Consider the following 23,624-nt stretch of genomic DNA (forward strand, 5'->3'; position numbering starts at 1 on the left):
TCATTATCATATAAGCAAGCATCGGTCATTACATCGCATGGAATCGTGTACCGTACGGTCCCTGAAAGTTGCGCAGTAAACCACCGGATGCTAATGTAAACAACGAAATGTCTTATGTAGATGAAGAAAAAGCATACAGGTCCAGTTATGTCAAAACTCTCTTTTACAGTAGTAATGGCGAATTGGTCGGCCAAGCCTAGAACTTAATTTTAATTACCAAAGAGATAATTTTTAAATTATTCATTTCCTTAACCTACATTATTGCTATTTATTTTTATTTCAGTAGGTGCCCGAAAATTCTCAGCATATTGCCCGAATTTTCAAGGGGAAAATTGGTGGGGGGGGGGGGGGGGGGCTGCAGCCCCCGCCTCCTACACCTATGTGTGTAGTGTTCGGTTTCGAAATATCTGATATCGGAAATATCTGCTATTTTTCATTTCCTTCAACGAAGATTTATAGTAGCCGCTATAAGAGGTTTTAATATTTGTACAACAATAAATTAACTGTGTTTGAATTTTCGAAAATTTCCTGACCAACATTCTTCATCCTACTTCCCTCTACTAGTGCAATTTTGACCTGTCTGTTAGGGGTTTAAGGAGGTTTTTCTACATTGGTTTTCCATAGATTGAATTTTGTGCAACATTATGAATTGTTTTGAAGTGATTTTATTCACGAGAAATGTGAATTTTCAAATTCTGAACAAATAATAGGCTTAAAACCTTGAAAAGTGGGGCTTTCGGATATTGTGGGCCGTGACGTAGAAACGCCTACAAAAGCAATTAATGATCCACAAGACATGCAATGAGGTCGAACATGATGTGTGACTGGTGACAATCTTCAAAAAGGTTATGGATAAAAAATAAAAAAAACTATTGGGAAATACTTGGTTCTCAGGCAAAAGTGTACATCTGGTTGGTCATTTTCAAGCCCGAGAAGTGCCATTTCCGGTGATCTGGGGGGTATCAAAACCAGAAAATTTCTTGAACGCTCCGCGCCAACCGATGGTGGCGCTCCGCTTAGATAGTAATTCGCGCCCCCTGGTTACAAAATCCTGGATACGCGTCTGCTACCCATCACCGCATAGCTGACAAGTTGGCCTTCATGGCACTATCAATTTTCCGTATCATGACCATGTAGATTTTTTTGCTTTCCGAGCCGGAACTTTTCGTCACTTGTAAACAAACCTCTTCACTAATTGGTAAACAAATTTCCTACGCTGCTCCTGGGAGGCCTAAAGGGGTCTAAAATTGCCTCAATCGACCAAATTTTCTCACCACATGTACTTCTATTCATGTTCTTCAACATGCAAGCCACAAAAAAAAAAAAAAATAGACTATGATTGATAACAGGTCAAAGAAGATGTTCTCCTGCTGCTTTTTGGCACTTTTCCTGAAGGAGAACAATCGAGCGGATTGATATAGACTCTAATAGGAGTATGCCACCTGAAGGTTAGGTGAAGCTACAGAGCACAGAATAGGCTACCTGTGACCCTGTAACTGGTAAATATTTATTTTTATTATTCATATTGTGTTATTACCAATAGGGGTTCGTTGGAAGTTTTATGAGCTTCAATGGTGTCCAATTTCATAGCATATAAAAGCATAAATTTGTAAACACGATATAGGGTATTGTATGTAAAAATACTTGAGAAGTGAGAAAGAATACAAATACATGTTGTTCGCGGAACTGGTCCACGCAAAAATAATTAGCCTCAATGCTTTTGTCACCCCAACTGTTAAGTTGTGAAATGGATGTTTTGCAAAACCCATTCTTAGATTATACAGTTTTATTAGTTTAGTTTAGTTAATAAGAAAAAAAAAAGGATCAGGAGGGACACTTAAGTCCCCATCAAGGACCCTATAGAGAGAGGAAAAAAAAACTGAAGACACAAACACTCAGACCCGATTACTTTAGTTTAGTCCAGGCTTACTCAACATTTTAACATTAAGTCATACTGGTATACCCATAGCGTCATACAGGCTATCCGTACCAGATACAGAATGGTCAGATATGTGTCTTTTATTGTGGCCATCAAATTGGAGCATGAATTTGAAGGGGAAAGAAGTATCTCTTAGATTATTCAGTAGGTTACAAGATTTTTCTAAAATCAATTCATTCATGGAAGTGCACAGATCAATAAACATCACAGGGTGGACGGTAACAACTATATGGTTGAGTCAAAATTATTTGACTTGGTACCATAGCCTATTAGTACTATTTGTATACAGTACATTGTTTCAAATTATATATTAATATTGATCAACTTTTACCCATTTTTCTTTTTTCTTTCAGGACATGAATATTTAGTATTTACATGAGAATCTGAATTCCTACCCTGCTGTAAAAAGGTGTTTGAGGGAAAAAAAAATTGTTCAAATAGCTTTCAGAAGATGTTAATGTATCAGTTGAGAACAAAGTAAGACATGTTGTACAGTAGTCACTATTATCAGCAGCCAGAAAGGTTAAAAGTGAGTCTCAATGGCGGGATCTTTTCCAGAAGAATGCTGACCAGATTCCTAGAGTGAATGAACAGCATGATGATGCTGAAGAATCCACTACATGTTACCAGCTAACTCTCAATAATATTGAAGCAATACATAAACCTGTGGTAAGTATTAAAGTGAACAATTATTTCTTTCTTTTGCCCTCTTTCCTTTATGTTTGTTAAAAATTCAGTAACCGTCTAGACAGTTCTTTTCTGCCACACTGTCCCTAATGAGTAGCAACTTTATAATCTGACATCACATTTGATTATAACATATTAAAAGCCAACAATGTTATTTCAGGACTAGAGTGCAGTACATGCAGGCTTCACAATCTGGGATATTTACTGGCTAAATACAAAATTGATTTTGCTGTTTGCCAGAAGAGAAATGATGCCCTGTCATTTTTCTTCAAAAATTTCAAATTATCCTTTCCCTCTTGCAACAATTCAAGAAAAATGGAAGTTGAATTTTGTTTTTAGCCTGTAAATTTATCATGCACTGACAAGTTTTAGCAAGCAGCTAAAATTGTGAAATTCTTTGCCTGATGTGCATGTATGTAGACCATGGCCCAATCACTTAGAATATGCTTGTGGTAGCATATCAGGTGGAAGCATGCACTTCCATGGATGCCTGTTGTATATATTTTACAGAACTAGCTATCACTTTCATCAATAAAATATATAGGTTTCAAAGCTTTCAAGCTTTCATTCTAAAATATGTAATGCCTTACTGTAGATCTGCGTCACAAGGCTGGAATTTTGACGGGCAAAGAAATGGAGAAAGCAAATCACAAACAAGAGAATGTCAGTAATGTCATGTATATAAAAGAAGATGTTTCCCAATAGTCTTTCAAACTGCTGGAACAAAAGCAAAAACCATGAAACACACAATAATCACCCCTACTAGACCATCGGGAGATCAAAAAATTTACCTAAAAGTACCATTTGTGAACGAGAACATAAAAGGGTAGACCCTGGCAACAATCAGCAGATTGGGCATTACAAATCTGAGAACACACTTCATGACAGGTAATCCATCAGCGAGTTTGTTTTCCGCGCCACGTGACAAACAGGGTTGCCGACCCAACTGCGACACCTGCAAAATCGCTGTAAAGAAGAATATCTGTTTAGCCAAAAACTGTGTCTACAAGATTAAATGCAATCTTTGCTCTTCTACATACATCGGCGAAACGGGATGCACCATTGGAACGAGAATAAAAGAACATCTAAGTATGACTAAACAGACCATATACACTCATTTACAAACTCACAATATAAATCCAAAATCTGGAGAAAATATCAATTGCAAATCCTACATCACAACTTACCGAATACCAGTGAAAGAAAAATAATTGAAGCCCTTACCATTAAAGCCAGTAATAACTTAATGAATGGCTGTGCTGGACGTCAATTGGATATTTAAGCTTTTCACATCTTGCTGGTCCGTCTGTGCGCTCCGAATACAGATTGTTCGCTGGTGCGTTTCAGCTCAGTGGGATTGGTTTTAAAGTTTTTACTTGTATACACAGAGTCGGTAGTTTGCACCTCATTCCTTGATAAAGCCTTAACCGGCGAAATATTGGAACATACAGCTTTGTATACTTTCTTACTGTGCTTGTTGAAGTCTCATTTTCTACAATTCAATATATTATACATATCCTCTAAAGGTAGGCATCGGATAGTGGCTGCGCATGAGACTATCTTGTTTAGGTCTCTGGGGTCGATACATATTCTCATTTTCCCCGGCTTTACCACAGTCACTAGACTGGAGACCTAGGGGGTTGGCTCTGAAACTGGCTTTATGATGTTTTGTTTCACAAGCCTATCTAATTCTGCTTTGAGGTTGTCTCGGATTGCCACAGGGAACCTACGGGGTGGATGAACTACAGGTACTGCATTGGGATCTAGCTGTAGTTTTTATTCCCCTTCTAGTTGACCTAAAGCCCTCAAAAACATCATTGTACTCCTAGTACAGGTTTTCAACATTAGTAATTTGCCCCTCCTTCCCAACTTTGACATTTTTACTATCATTTGCATTCGTGATCGCATTGACGCCTAGTGGTTTGGCAATGTTTTCATGTCTAACTTCTATGAGACCCATCTGCTGGACCACTTTGCTGCCCAGCAGAGGGATTGCAATATCATTGTCAACAATCACAAACTCAGCCCGATATTTCTTTCCATTTTTGGGGTTCACCAATTTTAGTTTGCATTTACAGTACCATTTGGCTTTGACGTACTCTCATTGTACATTGATAATACCTGGCTAGTTTGCTTAATGTTATGCTTACCTAGTTTCTTCATAACTGAACTTAGTAAGATGTTGCAGGTTGCCCCGCTATCAATTTGAAAAGTGACTCTTACTTCATCTATACTCATGTCAGCGTAAATGTGACTTTGTAACTTATAGTTAATTTAGTTTATATTGTTCTCTGTCTTTGGAGGAGTGAGCAGGTTCACCGTATTGACGTCCTCGAAGTCATCATCTGAGAGGGACTCGGAGGAACTGTCGCCAACGTTGGACACACCTTCCGCTACAGCATTTACCCACGGTTTCCGTTTCATTTTGCCCCTTTTGGGTCCACTCCGTTGGGATCCGCTCGCTGACGCTTTGCGTGTAGCTGTTCTGCATTGAGCTGCAAAATGGTTCTTCCTGTCGCATTTGGAACAGGTCTTTCCATATGCAGGACACTGGTACTTCCCAAAGACGTGTCTGTTCCCACAGTACTTGCATTTCTGAAGTCTGTCGTCTTGCCCGCTTTGTCGGAGCGCGTGCACCTCTGTTTTCGTCTCGATGGTCCTTATCCTTGCTCTGGATAGTTCCGCCGACTGGCACATATCCTCGCATGATTTCAGGGTAAGTTTCTGTGCCCGTAGTAATCGCTCTCTGAGTGCCGAATTTGTAATACCACACACGATCCTATCCTGGACAAGCGGGTCATGCAATGATTCAAAGTTATATGTTTGTGCCAGGACTTTGAGTTCAGTGATGTATCTGTCCAACTGCTCCCCTGGCTCCTGAAATCTCGTGAAGAATTTGTATCTTTCTACAGTTTCATTTTGCTTTGGGTTGCAGTAGGCATCAAAGAGTGTGAGGAGCTCTCCAATTTTCGGGGAAACATCGGCAGCGCCTGCAGCTGGTACCGGTTTTATAGTCTCATATATCTCACGTCCGGTAGTGCCCATAAGATAGAGGCACATTTTTCCTTTAACTTATCTTTGTCAGACATTGCCAGTTCTGCATATAGCTTGAATTCTTCTTTCCAGTGTTGCCATCTGCTTGCCAGTTTGGGAGAAGCAAAATCAATCTTCTCTGGTGGGGGAACTTTATCCATACTGTTATTGTAACTCGCGATCTTCTGGCAGAATTTATTTCAGGAATCGTCTGAATGTTAATTTTAATTCTCCAATGTGTACACGGTTTTGTATTGTACCGGTACGTACAGTAACGCGATTGTTTTCTTTTCTTATTTTCACCTCACCAGACTGTTGTTTCACAAGGCTTTACTACTGTATTATCACTGTGCTGCAGTGTGTTCCCCTTCGTTGCATTATGAACTAGTCGAACACAGAACTGTTATAGTTTAGCGTACAATCTGCAGTTCTTTTCTTTGCTTACCACATCACACTGCATTCTACGTTGCGTCTCGGATTACTGTACTGTTTTATCGCATAGTCCTATACATACGATACTGTGTATGCTATTCTAACGGTGCATTCGCATAGCGGAATCTTAACGAATTGCTGACTAATTCACGGTGATTTTCGGGTGATCAGTCCTTCAAATCTCGCAAGAATGGTCCTCGAAATTATCTTAAGTTTACTTCTGACACCATGCTTCAGTTTGTGGACGTCGAGCGTGTCGTATAAAGAATATAGGAGGCGATCATTTATTTAGTAACAGACTTGGTTTATTATTGTACTTCAGTAGCCATATTCAATGGAGTGCACAGACTCGTAGTGTGTAATATGAAGAGCAAGTACGGTAGCTCATATTGATTAGCTACATAAATGTACTTGTCACACAGTGAGGCTGTGGTTTACAAATCCCGATGATCCAGTTTTGGCAAAGAACACCTTCAATTCTCTTCTCTTATTCTTAGTAACTTAACAGTTGCACTGGAGTGACATGCAATTATCAGTTTAACATGTTCCAAAGAGTTCAGGAATACATTGGGGTATGTCCTGTAGGTCAGTTTGGGAGGAATCAGCTGAGCTAAACAAAAGTAGTTTTCATCACTTTTCAGAGCCAGAGACAAAAAAACCCTCCCCGCTGACCCTTCTCTGGATGACGTTTCTGCAGGTAGGGCAAGCCAGACCAAATGGACTGTGATCGGGGATACCAATACAACCTGCAGGAATCATAGATGCACCAAATTGGTCAAGCTTATCAAAATTGGTGACTGGAAATGTTGTTGCAGACGTAGACCTGGTTACTGCTTACACAGTATTGCTCATATGTGTATTTACACACTGCACCTTGCATACTGAAATCTCTGAAAAGACATTTTATGGACCTAAAATGATAATTGCATAGAATTTTGTTGTGGTTTATATTGTGACGACTATAAAAAGTATCATATTGGTATTAAAAAAAAAATCATCTCTCACTTAAGGTGGCATACTCCTATTAGAGTCTATAGCAGTCTGCTCTACTGTTCTCCTTCAAGAAAAGTGCCAAAAAGCAGCAGGGGAACATCTTTTGTGACCTGTTATCAATCATGATCTAGTTTTTTGTGGCTTGCATGTTGAAGAGCATGAATGGATGGAAGTACATGTAGTGAGAAAATTGTGTCAATTGAGGCCATTTCAGACCCCTTTAAGGCCTCCCAGGAGCGGCGTAGGAAAATTGTTTACCACCGAGTGAAGAGGTTTGTTTACCAGTGACAAAAACTTCCGGCTCGGATAGCAAACAATCTACATGGTCATGATACGGAAAATTGATGGTGCCATAATAGGCTAACTTGACAGCTATCCGGTGATGGGTAGCGTTTAGCTAGTGAAAACTTCTATCTAGACTTAGAGACCACATTACTTTTGTGATTTAGTGTGTAAGTCAATGGCGCTTTTAATTGGCGTATGCTACCTGAAGGATTCTTGCCAGGTTTGTTACTGTTTTATTAAGTTTTTAGATGGACAAGAGTTCACTCTTGTAGCTACATAGTGATTCCAAACACAACCTTTGATTCAAGTCCTACAATTCTTCCATATCAGAAAGACCTATAGGGTCGTCCCCACATCCATTGCTTGTCTCTCTGTGAGCCATCATAGCACTGTGATAGGCCCTTAATAGGGCTTGCAAATTAACTAACCTGTTTCCTGTAGATTCTGCAAACATGGTTTGTTGTGACTGAGTTGAAAATATCTCATGTCCTTTATCTGCTGGGTTAATTACTCTCTCATACTCTTCCTTGTCGAGCCTTCTATAAGCAGGTTTGCAAGAGGAATTAGTTGCCATATCTGTATCAGAAGAGCTAGGAATATCACCAGTGCAATTGGCATCAGCTTCAGCAGCTGTTCAAGCAGTAAAGCCAAACCTGTTACCTGGCTTGAAGGTTGTTGCATGCCTATCAAACATGCTTTCCTTCTACCCATTCTTCTAAATAATAATCAGTTTTTATCCTTAAAATATACCAATTTTCCAGTGACGTATTCACTAGTTTTGTTTGTAAGCATTTATTGGAAGTCTAAGCAGTTGAATAGTTGCACATAGAATGATACAAGACAAGACTTACACTGAGAAACTAGTCAATATGATGGACTACAACTAGTTTGGAATGTTGTTTGAACAGCGCCCTCATTCTAGATCTGGTCACAGCTAGTACTGTACATAGCTCTCCTGAGCATTTTTGCACCAAAATCTGACAAAATACCTTTGAAAAGCAGTGCCAAAGTAACAAGTAACTTTTTCTCTTTCCCTTTAGAGCCACAGCTAAGGGCGCATGCTTACTGGATGCTGGGAGTGATAACATTTTCAGAGGGAAGAAGGCCAACCAAGTTTCCACCAGAGGGGGTAAGTAGCACCAAACTGAGGGACTGCTTAAAACACATTGTGTGGACCCAAGAACAATTTAGACATTCAGTAGATGCCTGTCATGCTGATGGAATGACTTCTTATCACACTAGGGAATATGTTAATCATTGGGCTCTGACTTGTTTAAAGTTCAGTACTGTATTATTCATATAGACTGTACAACATGTGTGAGACACCATATGAAGATTCACCCAATAGACAGAGATACACAGAAATGATGTAAGTCACAACTTCTCAAACTATCATAAAAATGAGGTTTAATGTGGAGTTTAAATATCTCAGCTGTTACTTAAGGTGGCATACTCCTATTAGCATCTATATCAACCTGCACAAGTGTTCTCCTTCAGGAAAAGTTCCAAAGAGCAACAGGAGAACATCTTTTTTATATCTTATCAATTAGGATCTGGTTTTCTTGGTTTGGCTGTTATGGAGCATGAATGGATGTACAAGTGGTACAAAGATTGGGTCAGTTGAGGCAAGTTTAGACTACTTTAGGCCTCCCTGGAGCAGCATATGAACATTGTTTACTGCTGAGTGAAGAGGTTTGTTTACAAGTGAGGAAAATTTCAAGCTCTCATAGCAAGCAAAAAGTCTGCACAGTCATGATAAAGAAACTTGAGGTTCAAATGAATGTGATAAATTACAGGTAATTAGAATAAACCAAAAGCAAATAGAATAAAGGGTAATTTAAACCAAGAAATACTGCACGACGCAACTCACATGCATACCTGTAAATGTTACCCACGCTCGACGTCACATACAACACTGACACGCAACTGGAAACACATCATCACATGCATTAAAACAATTAAAGACCATTAACAGGGTGTACTGCTGAGTTTCTGGAGAAAGATTGTAAAACAAACCACCTGCTGCTGAAGAAACAAAGTCTAAACATTCAAGAGTTCTGCTGCCTCCATTGGTCTTTATTATAACTTTCTGTCAAATATCATTGGAGATATGGATATTTTGGCTTCCAGATGAAAGGTACAAAGCCAACATGTCTGGGAGGTAAATGCTCCTAAAAAGGTCAGTGCCCGTTCACTGATGCACATGTTATATGACATCACGGTCACGCCAATACATGTGTCCAAATTCTTCAAAGCATGCCTTTTCTTTCATTGTTGATGTTGGATCTGGAAAATAACCATTTCATCCTTAATTAAAAGTCTTGAATTTTAATATATCAACACTGAGGGAACCCTGAAGGATTGATAATCCAACACAATCGTAGAATAGAAAAGGTGAGGGATTTCTCAACCAAGGCTTCCTATACAATTGAGTTTTCTCCTGGCATCTTGAATCCAGTGTAATGACCATTGGCTGGAAACTCACTTCTGATTCTTTGGACTGCACATGATGGTAGCACAACCCTGACGTGTCTTGCTAGGAACCCCCAGCACCTTTGAACCTGTTGACCGTAGGCTATGTATCTGTACTGTACTGCCTAAAAAAAAATATTGAAAGTTCAAAATGTATTAATGTTGGCCCATGATGTCCACAATAACAAGCAGGGATACAATGTACAGTTATGGTTACATTTGTTGTGAATTTACACCTTCCATATTTCATGAAACATTCTTTTGTTCAGACAATTGATTTGCAAAACTCCAGGCCTAAGTACTAGCCTAGCAATAATGAGTATAAAATGACACATATGCCTACCTAACATGGCTGCATAATGCAGCTTACGTCCCGAGCCAAACTTTCAGTATGCAACCAACACTACTACTACTAGTAGTACTACGCACCATACTGTACATGTATGAATACATAGCCAACACACAGTACATATGGGTTGTAAGGATTCTATGGTTGTAAGTCACCGTAACACAACTCACAATATGGTTAAGGCAGTTCCGCGAATTCCAACCACACATGCACAAAATGGACTGGATTTTGTTTGCTTCATTACTTAATTCTTACCACGTTGTATGCTCCTTGCAATAGTTCCGAACGGGTTTCTTCTTCGATATGTTGTGGAGCTTCAATTTCGGCTCATTTGACAGGCTCAAACTGATACGGTTCTATATCCTAACAGTAACACCTCAGGTCCACCCTCAACATTTGGTTCAATATTGGCATGATCCTTGCCTTCACTCTCAGCTTCGAATATTAGAAAGGGCACTCTATTTCTAGTACAATTTCACTGCCTGGTGAAGAACCACTATCACTTTGAACTTTGGTTGCCACATTTGGTTCTAAATCTGACATTCGACGGGAAATTTAGATGATTTCGCGCTGACTTGTTATCGATTGTTTTGTGTATTTATGTACACGTGTCGGAGTGTAGGTATGATGTTCGGAGGAAACAGCGAGAGCAAATCGTGTTCCTAAAATGTTGTCACATTAGGTCATGAGATTACGAAAAAAAATTTTGAAGGGAAAAATTAAGTTTTTAACTGGTAGAGTGGTTGATATATGTTCTAGAGAACATGCTTAAATGGATCCCAAAAATACAGGATGTTGAAATTTTCATGTCATGCCATAATCAGTAAGAATTTGAAAATTGCCATTTTAGACTCTATGAGCCTTAAGTATAGCTAAGGGGGTATTGGTTATGATATGTAATCACGGAATATGACAAAAACGTCTCATCATTTTACGCTTGAGTGATTTGGGGGCAAATTTTGTGAAAAATCACCAAAATATCGCAATGTGGTACGAGATTGACACGGAAGTAACAACACATTGGTACACCATGTGCCCCAAAATGCACTGACGAAGTAATAATTAGACTGGAAGAACATGTTCATGGCCTGTAGAGACCACTGTACTACCTGTGTCTGTGTCTGTTGTTTTGATCTGTGTGTTATTGAGATGTGTAGTAGTACAAGTAAAGGATGGTATAAGGAGCCACTAATTTCAATGTTAAGCTATAGAACAAGTAAAACCTGAGGAACTGAAGTTGTACATCTGGTGAGTAGTCTACTTTTATACAGTGAGGTGCTGATAGTCGTGATCGATTAATCGCCAGTAGTCGCGATTACACTTTGGAAGTTTGATTAATCGCTCTCAAAACCTAAGTTGCGATTACTGGACTAAAGCTAGCACTACACACAATCTGCTATTGAAAAATAGCCTAACCTATCAAAAACAACACTTAAGCAGTTTGTCAGCAAATATCGCAAACACAGGTTCTTACAATGCTACACTAGAACGATCATATTCTGCAAAAATTGGAGAGTCTTTTGAGAGGCCGTGCAGTTGCAGTGTCTTCTTTATACACCCCTTTTCTGACATATCATTTTCATTCATTTCTTCTATTGCAGGTCCAAACTGGTTGGCTGACTTTTGTAGTGTTCTGACAGCGGGACTGGGAAGAGAGATGCTGCTGAGCAATCTATGAGCTGCACTTGAACTGATCTACATCTGATGCAAGCCTAACTGCCGTGCAATGTTTAGTTCTGTGGGATTCTTGCCAGGTTTGCTTCTTGGTTTAAACCTTTGTAGATGGGCAAGAGCTTACAGTACCTTTGTATCTTCAGAGAATGCATCCAAACACAACCTTTGTGCCAAGTCCCACAAATTCTTCATATCTAAGTTTGCAAGAGGAATAGGTGCCACATCAGAAGGGGTAGGCATGTCACCAGTGCGGTTGGCATCAGCTGTACGAGCTGTGAAACCGAACCTGTTACCTGGCTTCAATGTTGTTGCACGCCTAGCAAACATATCTTTCCTTTTACCCATTAAAATATAACAATTTCCTAGTGACCTATTCTGGCGGTATGTTCTTTATTATTGCGGGCGGGTGGTTCGAGTGTTGGCTTACTGTATGTAGATTGGTTCGTTGTTTGGTTTTCTGTAGGGCTGGTACTCGCTGGTATTCATGTTCAAAGTGATGTTAAGGAAATCGACTGTTTTCAAGTTCGTTTGGACAGTGATTTTTAGTCCGCATGTATGGAAAATCTTGAATAGGGCTTTTCGTATTCTGTATGCTTTTCTGTATCCCTGAGCAAATTAATTAATGCTGGCCCATCGTCCCTGTATAGTCCCAAACTAGTGATGTCGGGGTTTTTCTCCAGTTTGTTCAAAATGAATAGCTCCACCAATTTACAAACTTCCGCTCCGTCAAATGCACCCATTGAGACGTGGAACTGGTTACCCGTGTCTCTCTTCTCCCAAGTCTTGCCCTTGTGATCATGAAGGAGAGATCTCCTTGGGTGCATGATAGTCTTGTATTCAGTATCACTGATTCTGGTGTATGCTTTGGCCCATGCTAGACATTTGTGTATGAGATCCTTGCTAATCGAGGGGTAAAAATCAACAATATCAAAGACCAGAAAGGTGAGACTGCTCTTTTCCTGTAAATTTTTAAACCATTCCAGTATGCTTGTGGTATGTCTGTGTTTATGCGGTCAAGCATGGCCTTGCTCACTCGTCCAATTTCAGGTTTTGTTGGGTTTATTAGCTTGCATTTTGTGTTATTTTGAGAAAAAAAAATTGTGGTTCTCGATTGTCACGAAAGCCGTTTTGGGTCCAGTTTTATTTATTTGGTAACCTATTTTTAATTTGTCAGCTAGACTTGTGTATTCATTGTCTATTTCGGTGGCGGTGTTGCAGTCCGCATATTTGTATTTCTGAGATATGTTTACAGTTAGCAACTCACCATATTCGGCGGGGTCCATCTTGTACATGTTCCTGGTTTTGTCCGCTTCCACGAAGATTTCTTTAGAGGATGTGTTGTTTTCTACGTCCTTCTTGAGGTTGGACAGGAACTTCTCAGTCACTTCCTTGAACCGAATGTTCTCGACCATTTCCTGCATATCGGACTCAAATGAGACCAACTCCGGGATTTGTGGTGGGACGCGTCTCGATTTTAGCCCGTATGCATCGGTGGTGGCGGTGTTGTCCTCGTCACGGCTGGTGTCACTCGTTCCGCATCGGTGTCAGTGTCGGCCAGGAAAAATAATGCTCCCCATCGCATCCGTTTATCAGCTTCTCTGTCATCTCTAGCAGTCTTTTCAAGTATTCTCTAGTTGATGGCAAAGGAATGTTCTTGCCCAAGTAGTTCATGTTGTATCGTTCAATACTAAGCTGTAAAAGCATGTACTGCTGTTAGTAAGTAGAGTGCTCAACCGAGGTTCAGGAGCCAAACTATAAAATATAGCTAAAATACTATCAACGGTGAGAGGGCTCAATACCGAAGTAGAGCATGATATATATTGATATATATATATATTGTAATAAACATTAAATTATTAAGAGTCCATTGCTAATCAGAGTTTCACTCTTGTACAAGTAGTTGTACAGCAATCGTCAGGCGTACTGATCTGTAATAAAGTATGAGTCGCTATTCCACGAACTACCATACATACATATATATATATATATATATATGTTTATATATATATATATATATATATATATATATATATTTATATATATATATATATATATATATATATATATATATATATATATATATATATTTATATGTATATATATATATATTTTTGTCAAGTTTAGAGGATAAATCTGTTCTTCGTCTGGACAAACATCATATTTCTTTACGCAGGTAGGCGTAGTCCCTCCATATATGATGGGCTGTAATTGTTGTACTCCCCAATCTTTACTCCTGTGAGTCCTGTCACTGTACCCATCCCAAATCCCTACCTTTCTCACCCCTCTGGAATCCATTTAACATTCAACTGTTAGACCACACTGCTACTACTGTAGTTGAACATTACTGTGGAGTAATTGCACACAAGAATAATCAAAACAGAATATTTTGGAAAACAACAGTCGATAATAAGTAGTTTATTATATAAACAGTATCAGTAAATGGAGCAACAATAAGCTGTAACAGAAACCAACAGGGTAGGATGCAGAGATATTTATATATTGAAAGCTTTTATTTAATGCAGTTTGGTGCCTTGAATCAGCAATTGCAGTTTTTACCTAAGTACCCAGTTTATTAATGTACTCTCATTAAGAATCTGGAGGGGCACAGCCACTATTTCGAGGGAGAGAATTAGAAATTGTCTTTGATTTTCATTGAGATAGCAGGGGCACTACGGCAACTTTGTAGTTTTAGTAGGAAAACAAGGCTATTTACATACACTTGTGAAAAGGCACCAAGGGGCATGGTTTCCAGAGAGAAAAAACATGTAGAATAGACAGAATTTTAAGAGCAACTTATTTTACAGTGGTTTTTTGAAAACTGTACATCAAAACCTTAACATTTCCTGCAGCTGCTCAATATTTACTGGCTCTTGGCACAAGTTTCGCTGGAGTTTTGGACAATCTTAGAGCCCTGACTTAGATGATAAAGTTGTAGGATGATCAAGAGGGCACCTAAGGCATTGAAAGGGTTAAAAGGCATACCGCAGTTGTTGCTATCAGTGATGGATGATTTTTAAGCTCATTACAGCAAGAGGTATTTTGCCATCCACCTGCTTCCTGACGTACATATTTTTACGTTCATTGAGTGTGTTTTGTTTGTTCTTCTTTCACCCTCTGTCTGTCTACATTGCTGGTTCTCTTTTCTTTCATCTTCCGCTGCAGTTTATTCTCCCCACAAAAAGTGGCTATAGAAAATTTAGGAGATACGGCTCAGTCCGAGTACAAGCATGGCTCATCTCTGAACACGGAGTCCAGTGGTAGCGATAGTTACAGGGACATTTTAACCAGTCATAAGTAAGTTTCCCTTTGTTTTATTTTAAGCAAGGTTTTGTCAGCTGGCAACATATTATCTATGTTTTATTCTTTTGTAAAACAATTCAAAAAGAAGAAACTGACTGGGAAAAGTAAATGCAATGTATTGAGACAAGTTATTGGATAATCCCAAACTGAATGTTTACTTACCATAAATGTAACTTGTTGAAAGGTAACGCTGTGTCTTGGTAACGACATTGTAAACTATCTCAGGTTGTAAAGGATTGGGAAGGTTAATAGAACTCGATTTGGGGTGGGGGTGAGTGGAGGAGGGGTGGGCGGCTAAAATAAGCTGCTTAAACGATATGATCTTTAAATTTACAATATAAACAGTTGACTGTACTGAAAACTGCACAGTGCATTTTAAAGTAGACCTCTATCTATTTCTTGCTGTAAAGCAGAACTGTTTGTGACCTTGTGTTGAGTTTGTTTTGATCTCATCTCCCTTCATGTAATGAATAGGGAGATGAGATATTGTACTACACCCCACATCAAAAATGTGAGTGAGTGAGTGTGCATGTGTATGTCTGTGTGCGTGAGTGAGTGAGCAAAACTAAGTATGTCGCAAACTCCTCCTAGACCCCAAGTCCTGTCGAGTTCAAGCTTGGTGGGTGGGTGCCTGACCATGTTAACTCATGCCTGCGTGATTGATGACGTCAAAGAGGTCGAAGGTCAAGAAATCTAAAAATGAGTTTTTAGCCATTTTCTGCATGCCAACTTGTTGGACAAAGGCATTAAACCACATTATATGTAAACAATGAAGAGACAAAGATTAAAACAAGACAGATTTAGCTGTTAAGGCTTGTAGTTAACAGGTCAATTGAGTTAAAGTTAAAATTGGTCTAAATTGTGCAAAAGAGTGTGTCCTAGACTGTTAGTCCGATCAGGTTCAAACTTGGTGGGTAGGTGCCTGACCATGTACTGTAACTCCGGGATTTGTGGTGGGACGCGTCTCGATTTTAGCCCGTATGCATCGGTGGTGGCGGTGTTGTCCTCGTCACGGCTGGTGTCACTCGTTTCCGCATCGGTGTCAGTGTCGGCCAGGAAAAATAATGCTCCCCATCGCATCCGTTTATCAGCTTCTCTGTCATCTCTAGCAGTCTTTTCAAGTATTCTCTAGTTGATGGCAAAGGAATGTTCTTGCCCAAGTAGTTCATGTTGTATCGTTCAATACTAAGCTGTAAAAGCATGTACTGCTGTTAGTAAGTAGAGTGCTCAACCGAGGTTCAGGAGCCAAACTATAAAATATAGCTAAAATACTATCAACGGTGAGAGGGCTCAATACCGAAGTAGAGCATGATATATATATATATTGTAATAAACATTAAATTATTAAGAGTCCATTGCTAATCAGAGTTTCACTCTTGTACAAGTAGTTGTACAGCAATCGTCAGGCGTACTGATCTGTAATAAAGTATGGGTCGCTATTCCACGAACTACCATAAGCATTAAGGCATTAAACCACATTATATGTAAACAATGAAGAGACAAAGATTAAAACAAGACAGATTTAGCTGTTAAGGCTTGTAGTTAACAGGTCAATTGAGTTAAAGTTAAAATTGGTCTAAATTGTGCAAAAGAGTGTGTCCTAGACTGTTAGTCCGATCAGGTTCAAACTTGGTGGGTAGGTGCCTGACCATGTACTGTAAACTTGATCTTTGGTGATTGTCTAAATGTCATAGGTGAAAGGTCAAATACCCAGAAAGTGTAGCCATTTTCTGCTTGTCAGCACGTTGGAAAAAGTCATTAAACCACAAATATGTTGACTATAATGAGACAAATTTTAAATTAGAACTTATGCAGTTGTTTAGGGTCAAGGTCAAAGTTCATTGTAGATCCATTCCATCATAAAAGAGATGAGTACCATAGATTGCCATCTTGTCTTATGTTTTAATCGTAATAGATGCTAAGATCCCATAACAAGGGAGTTTATTAGGCAAGTTTCAGGAGAGATATGATTGATAAAGATGGCTACCTTCAAGGTATGCAAGGAATTAAGATGACTAATGAAGCAATCCATGGCAGAATGAAGGTGAGATGACAAAACTATTAATTAATGGATCATTCAACTGTCAATTTGAGTATAGTTTCATTAGTTTAATGTACGTTTAATTGCTTTGTTCAAGGGCTGTCCTAACATGTTAGTGTTTAATATCATGAGATGCAAGGTTAAATTGCGACTAACATGCAACATCATGTAACATGTTGAAAATTTCAAGTTTCATTGCTTACACTACATTTCGTTTTAATAGAATGTTGAGTGAAACTACCCACTGCTGTAGTGGATGAAACATTTGGTGTTTAATCCACAAGCTCCAGCTCATTCATTGGGGCTTAAATTTCAACTCCTACCCAGATCCCAACGAAGAGAGTAAGTGACGGCTGCTCTGTAATGCGACAATAGCATAAGAGACGGTGGTATGAACAGACCTTATGGGGAAAAAGTTAACACATCATTTAATGAAAGTGAAAATATTCCCCATCTTGGTGGGGTGGAATTCATTTCCCCTGTGGGTTGTATAACAAAAGAGAAATCTGTAAGCAACAATGATTATTAATGCATCTTTGCGTGATTGATTACTAATCCATCTTTGCGTGATTGATTATTAATCCATATTTGCATGATTGATTATTATACAAATATTGAATGGTTATGAGTGCAATAGTGCAAATATTTCATGAGTTGAAAGATGGAATGTTCCATTCAACGGGGCGCAGCAGAGTTGAATGGAACAAATTACATCTTTCAACGAATGAAATATTTGCACTATTGCACGAATGGAAACCATTCATCATTTGTTTTATACAACATATTATATTAAGATGGGTAAAATGCACTCATGCAACCGATTGTTTTGAACAGACAGGTTTCTCTGCTCTCTTACCATTGAAAAAGTGCTACCAAAAAAGTATAACTCATGGTTCTATTTCATAGAGTGGAATAGAGCGGATTTTGCATGCAATCAACAAGCAATTGACCAATCAAATGACCAGACTACAATTAGGTGTTGTATAATAATCCATATTTGCATGATTGATTATTAATCCATCTTCTTTCTGCTTAGACGTTGAAGGACAGCGTAGTAAAATCAGAGGATTCCGTGAAGAGACTGTTAGCAGAGATCAAGATGCTAGGTCAAAGGGTCGTTCAATCTCATAAAGCCGTACAGAAGGAGGAAGAGCCAGGTACATTTTCAAGTTTCTTCCTTTGGGTTTGGTACGTTGAGAGTACAAGATGGATATGATGCTCGCATTGTATAAAATTATTGGTAGCAGTATGCTGGAGACAATGGGTTGTAGGACTATTGTTTGCGAGCGGGTCACAGATATGGTCATGTGCGAAGAAAGTTGGAATGAATTTCAAAACTAACCAATGAGTCTGTCTTGCGTACAAAGATTTACTTCCCTGCTAAATCAACCCGAGCGCGTTTAGCAGGAGTGTCAAGCATAAATCAGGGACGTTTAAATTTGCTTAAAATGTTCTATTTATGGTAGTTCACAAGCGAGAATGTTACCTAACTTATATGGAATTGATGCCAAGTTTTTGTATTGAATGAGTGCAGTTGTTAAATTTTTTGTCCCTGCCATCCCCACCCCACCCCCAGAAAAAGTATCCCTAACCGTGATGGAATATCACTTACAATAGTAATATTCAGTCTTACCGAAGGCGAAGGAGTACAACAGAGTTGAGGAGAGTGGAATTTTCCGAAGGTTAAAGTGTCACTGTTCCCCTGACCAACATGGGAATGATGCTAACTTTGTTAATTAAGGCGAGGATAACAGCTAGGTACTTGACTCCATAAAGAACTCTGCCATGTGGGTGTATAGAACAGAAAAATATAGTCATACAATTACCGACTGAAACACCCGTTCATATAGAACTCGGACATGTGGGTGTATAGAACAGAAAAATATAGTGATACAATTACCGACTGAAACACCCCTTCATGAAATTACACCCTTCATATAAATCACAAATTAGGGAATACTAGAATTATAGCATTAGGAAATTCTAGAAATTAATTCTAGATATCTCTTTTCACATCTTCAAATGACAATTTCAATCCCAAAGTTCGGTAAGCTTCAGGTCGCTGTCACTGTTTCACCAACTCCCGTCTTTTTGGCCACTTTCTCTTTAGGCCAGCACCCCTTGCCTCTCTTGCTCCGCTGATGATTGTCGAGAACTGCAGGGTACAAAATATGTTAACTAGTATTTTGTCTAAATACATGCTCTGGAATTATCCCAAGGGTATTTGTAAGACGAACCCTAATCACAGTGAATCTTCCTGTAGATGTGAATTTCCCTTTGTTATATTGAAAACGCATAACACATAATAACATAAATAATTACATAAACCCACCACCAAGTCCTAAATAATCACAAGGCTCCCAATTCTATAATGTCCCCACTAACTGCTCCAATACAACACTTACTATATGCATACTATCTCTACCCCTAGGGCAGCTTCAATGGCCAGGATTATTCTAGAACATAATCTATGTATCTAAAATATCATGCCATACCCCAAGACACAATTCTCCTCTCAAAAGTGATCCCTGATTGCATAATCTTGTAACACATATTACTAAGTATTATTGACATATCCCCTAGGCTAGAGCCAAAGTTACCTAGGTCAGGATACAAACCCCCACAATAACAGTGACACATCAATAAGCAATGAATAGAATAAATAATTCTAATACCTTGAAACATCATTCCCCACATTACAAGAATAAATAATGTGACTTACTTCACTGGGCTTTGACTTGCTCTCCAGGTACAGACTGGCGCCACGATACATCCACACAGAACCGGTTACTGGTCAAATTAACTCAGGTGGTGACAATAAATAATATATGCTTTTTTGCATATAAAATGTTGGCCTCGCAGGCTAAGCTTCAAGCATCTCAACAAGCCTGAATACAACTTAGTGCCCTCACAGGGTCTTACTACAACAGCAATAATAACCACACACCACGCCCACAGAGGACACAGCCAGTCTTGTACAACTGTACCTTTCAAACCCTGGGAGTCAAGTGAGGAATATTCGCCAACTCTGAAATGAATGCATACCATGTACTGCTCAAAACAATACATAACACAAAACAAGACACAGACAAGACAAATATACAGGACACATAGGGATAAAGCTACTACCTTCAAGGCAGGTTCAATCTAGCTTGTGCCAATCAGAGTCACTCAAGTGATACATAAGGCAATACAATAGGGACTTGTATCTGCTGTGACATAAAGAATACATCAAGTTTATTTACTTCGTCCTCAGATTTAGTGTAAAGTATTTTTTTTGGGGTGAATATTGTAAGGATAACAAGCTCGTTCCTTTTTTCCTAGAACTGAATAAGTATTCACGCAAAGCAAATTGCTCTTTTTACCCATCATCAAAGTAGCTGTGCAGTTACTAGTGTATTGGAAACAATATTATACCTGCCATAAGTTTCGCCATATGCTACTGTGCATTATTTTTTTTGGGGGGGGGGGGTGGTTTCCCTTAAATTGTATGTGCATTGTGTCACGTTTGTTTTGACAAATAAGGCTTTGTTCTGTGCAGTGATAATCTTTTCCTATAATCCCAGAGATATAAATATAAATATATTTAGAGGAAAATCTTGAAAAAGGTTGTAACAAAATTAATGCCGGGTCAGGCCAGATCTTTCTGGAAACCCTACACGTAATGAGATTAGGAGAGAATTGGTCTGGGAGGATGGGAGAGGGGGGGCTGGTTTTAGTGGAATATTTAGGAACATTGCAGTTATTGTGTGTTGTTCTCCATCTCAATTAAAGACCTGTTATTTATGTGTAAATTAACACCTAGTTACTTAGTATTTTGCTGTTTGGATGCAGCCAGGGGTGGGACCTAGATTCCCCATCTCTTAGATTTTGTCTGTAACCCCACCAAAACACATATCCAGTACCACTAAACCCACTCCGAACTCTGTTGCTCCATTTACCCGAGCGAATCTTGCTATGAAATTGACTGACTTGCTACACAAGTGCAAAGATACTGGGTATTTTTTTTTCCATTAACAGAAACTCTAGTGTTATCATCAATATAATGATAAACAAAATGGAGAAACTTTCAGCACATGTATTCAAAATAGTAAACACTTACTTATTGCCTCCACTCCACCCTCCAGTTTAATATTCTGGCTTTGCTTTCTTATTATGTGCAGGTTTGAGATGTAGTACATTTCTCCATCCGTGTTATTGTCAGATAATGAAATGAGAATGAGAATTAATAAAATTGTAAAAGAAATGTTTCCTTTCTCGAAAGCATGACTTCATATCCGTCACTTCTTCAGTATCTACCTAAATGAAAAATGTAGGCTGAATTTTAGACACAATAATGTCGTAGTCCACCAGAACAAGGTTAATTTGAGATTTTACACTCACACACTGCTGATCCAGTTCCAAGCTATTCACTGTTAAAATATGCTAGACCTCCAATATGTTCCTTTAAAGGCTAACTTGATGATGTTATCAGCTCTTCTAGAACAGGCTTTAATGTTAATGTTAAGTTTTGTTAACCCATTGCTTTTAAAATTCTCACTCAACCAAAGCATGTTCCTTTAACTTGATATTAAAACAATAACACCCTTGCACCCATTGAAAGAAAATTAAACACCATCTATCCAAAAGTTGACAAATTTGTACTACCACTGTAAACATGTCATTTGAGACAGGTAAATATCTTTTTGTGATTTTGTGCTGGATCTGAGGAACTCAGCTAAATGGTAAAAGTATTAGACTAAATAGTCTTGTCACTCTAAACCGATGAACCTCGGCAAATTAATGGTCGTTCCCTTACAAATTAAAAGTGGCATAAAAAATCCAGCCTGGTCTGATAGCGCTGTTTTTCAACCGTTCACAACAAATTAACTGAGGTTTGTTAAACTTTGTTTCTAAAGTCATCTTTTTTATGAATTTTTCCTTCATGTCTTTCCATTGTAATATACCTTGTAAATCTATTGCAATCAAAAACTTTTACATTTTTTTTTTACATTTTATAATAATATTCTGTAACTACTGTAGTTGATACAACAATACTAGACATTTCACTAGTAGATGGGTTATAAATAAAAAAATAAAAATTTGACATTTCTGACATTACATAAGTTAGGGAAATCATTAAATGTTCTTAGATCTCTGTCTGTGGCTCTGACTCCCTCCCACCAAGAAAGTGTTAATCCCCCACCCCCTCCTATCACCCAAAGCAATCCGTTTTCGCCCTTAAAATTATTGGCTATCGTTGACTCATTCGAGTCTTCAAATGTAACATGCATGATCTACACTTTATGCAGAGTTCTTACGTCTACATGGCTTGTGTATTCCTATCTAGTAATTTTCTTTCATACTCTTTTATGGACAGAACCACCTATGGTGTCCACCATGAAACAGCTCCCCGAGAGACCTCCAGAAGACTTAAATTTGGAAGAGACTTGGGAAGATGACGAAACATCAGACAGAGACAATAAATTGGAATCCCAAGCCCCTGTAGCCGATTCAGATCCCTACTCTAGTCTCATTATGGACATGAAAGCCTCCATCTCACCTCCGAGTTAAGTACAGTCTAACTCTTACCAGATCAGGAAAGGCTTACCAGACGATAACCTCCTGAAGGCAGAAGAAGACAGAAAAGTTTGTTCCAATTCTGGTAGCGACGTGCCGAACGCTTCATCGATCCAAAATGACAAGCTGATGGAAGTTTCCCCCGAAGGGATTAGAAATAGGACTAAAGTTGAAGAAGAATCGGAAAGTGATTCGATCCAGCTACCAGAAAGACCTGCCGGTCTCAAACTTTCAGGATCACAAACTTTTTGAGCCACCGATGTTGCAGCTTCTTAAAAGATATATTTATTATTATTATTTGTTTCATCACATATTATTACAAGGTGAACAAGACAATAAAAGTACAAATGAGTAAAAAATGTGAAAGGAAGTCAACTAAGAAACCCTTTTGGGCTTAATCGAATATATATATATATTTATATATATATATATATATATATATAAATGAAAATCGTAATGAGTTGGAAAATCAAGAACAGTGAAAAAACTTTCAGCCTCCACCGGGATTCGAACCACGGGCCTCCCGCTCTGTACGCGGACACCCTAACCACTAGGCTATGGACGCTGATTGTATGTCCAGAGGTTCGAAACCGGTAAGGAAGATCGTAATTCCACTGTAGGCGTTTGTCACCTATATCGAACAATACTAGTTCTGTTTTTGGTGACATATTTTGCCCTACTCTAGAGATCAAACATGATGCTATCCATCTCGAAAATCATTTGTGATTCCTAAAGCCGGATCTCGAAAGAGATACTTTGAACAGACTTTATGTTAATGCAATGGAGGTAAACGACAAAGGCAAATGAATATATATTCATTTGCCTTTGTCGTTTACCTCCATTGCATTAATATAAAATAT

The 23,624-nt window shown here is 38.7% G+C and overlaps 1 protein-coding gene across 8 annotated transcripts; it reads left to right on the forward strand.

Moving 5' to 3' along the window:
* Positions 1-1,350: 1,350 nt before the first annotated feature.
* On the forward strand, positions 1,351-23,581 carry LOC139979744 (uncharacterized). 8 transcript variants are annotated; one of them, XM_071990822.1, is made up of 10 exons: positions 1,351-1,499; positions 2,293-2,608; positions 6,733-6,788; positions 8,410-8,498; positions 11,792-11,944; positions 15,027-15,158; positions 17,080-17,208; positions 18,242-18,362; positions 19,955-20,013; positions 22,565-23,581. In XM_071990822.1, the coding sequence occupies exons 7-10, from the start codon at positions 17,131-17,133 to the stop codon at positions 22,586-22,588; spliced, it is 282 nt and encodes a 93-aa protein (XP_071846923.1). In that variant the 5' UTR covers positions 1,351-1,499; positions 2,293-2,608; positions 6,733-6,788; positions 8,410-8,498; positions 11,792-11,944; positions 15,027-15,158; positions 17,080-17,130; the 3' UTR covers positions 22,589-23,581. The 8 variants fall into 8 exon arrangements, 7 of the variants coding, with proteins under 7 accessions (XP_071846923.1, XP_071846922.1, XP_071846917.1 ...); XM_071990821.1 differs by lacking the exon at positions 19,955-20,013 and having other exon boundaries at positions 1,352-1,499; positions 6,716-6,788; positions 22,565-23,576; XM_071990816.1 differs by lacking the exon at positions 19,955-20,013 and having other exon boundaries at positions 1,352-1,499; positions 22,565-23,576.
* The last annotated feature ends 43 nt before the right edge of the window (positions 23,582-23,624 follow it).

Source organism: Apostichopus japonicus, chromosome 14 (genome assembly GCF_037975245.1).
Source record: "Apostichopus japonicus isolate 1M-3 chromosome 14, ASM3797524v1, whole genome shotgun sequence".
NCBI classification, from domain to species: Eukaryota; Metazoa; Echinodermata; class Holothuroidea; order Aspidochirotida; family Stichopodidae; genus Apostichopus; species Apostichopus japonicus.

Bases quoted from the DNA above. Each gene is read 5' to 3' on its own strand.
- LOC139979744 (XM_071990821.1), top strand. From the start codon at position 17,131: ATGATTGATAAAGATGGCTACCTTCAAGGTATGCAAGGAATTAAGATG. The intron at 17,209-18,241 runs GTGAGATGACAA...CTTTCTGCTTAG, and splicing joins CAATCCATGGCAGAATGAAG to ACGTTGAAGGACAGCGTAGT. The intron at 18,363-22,564 runs GTACATTTTCAA...TTTTATGGACAG, and splicing joins ACAGAAGGAGGAAGAGCCAG to AACCACCTATGGTGTCCACC.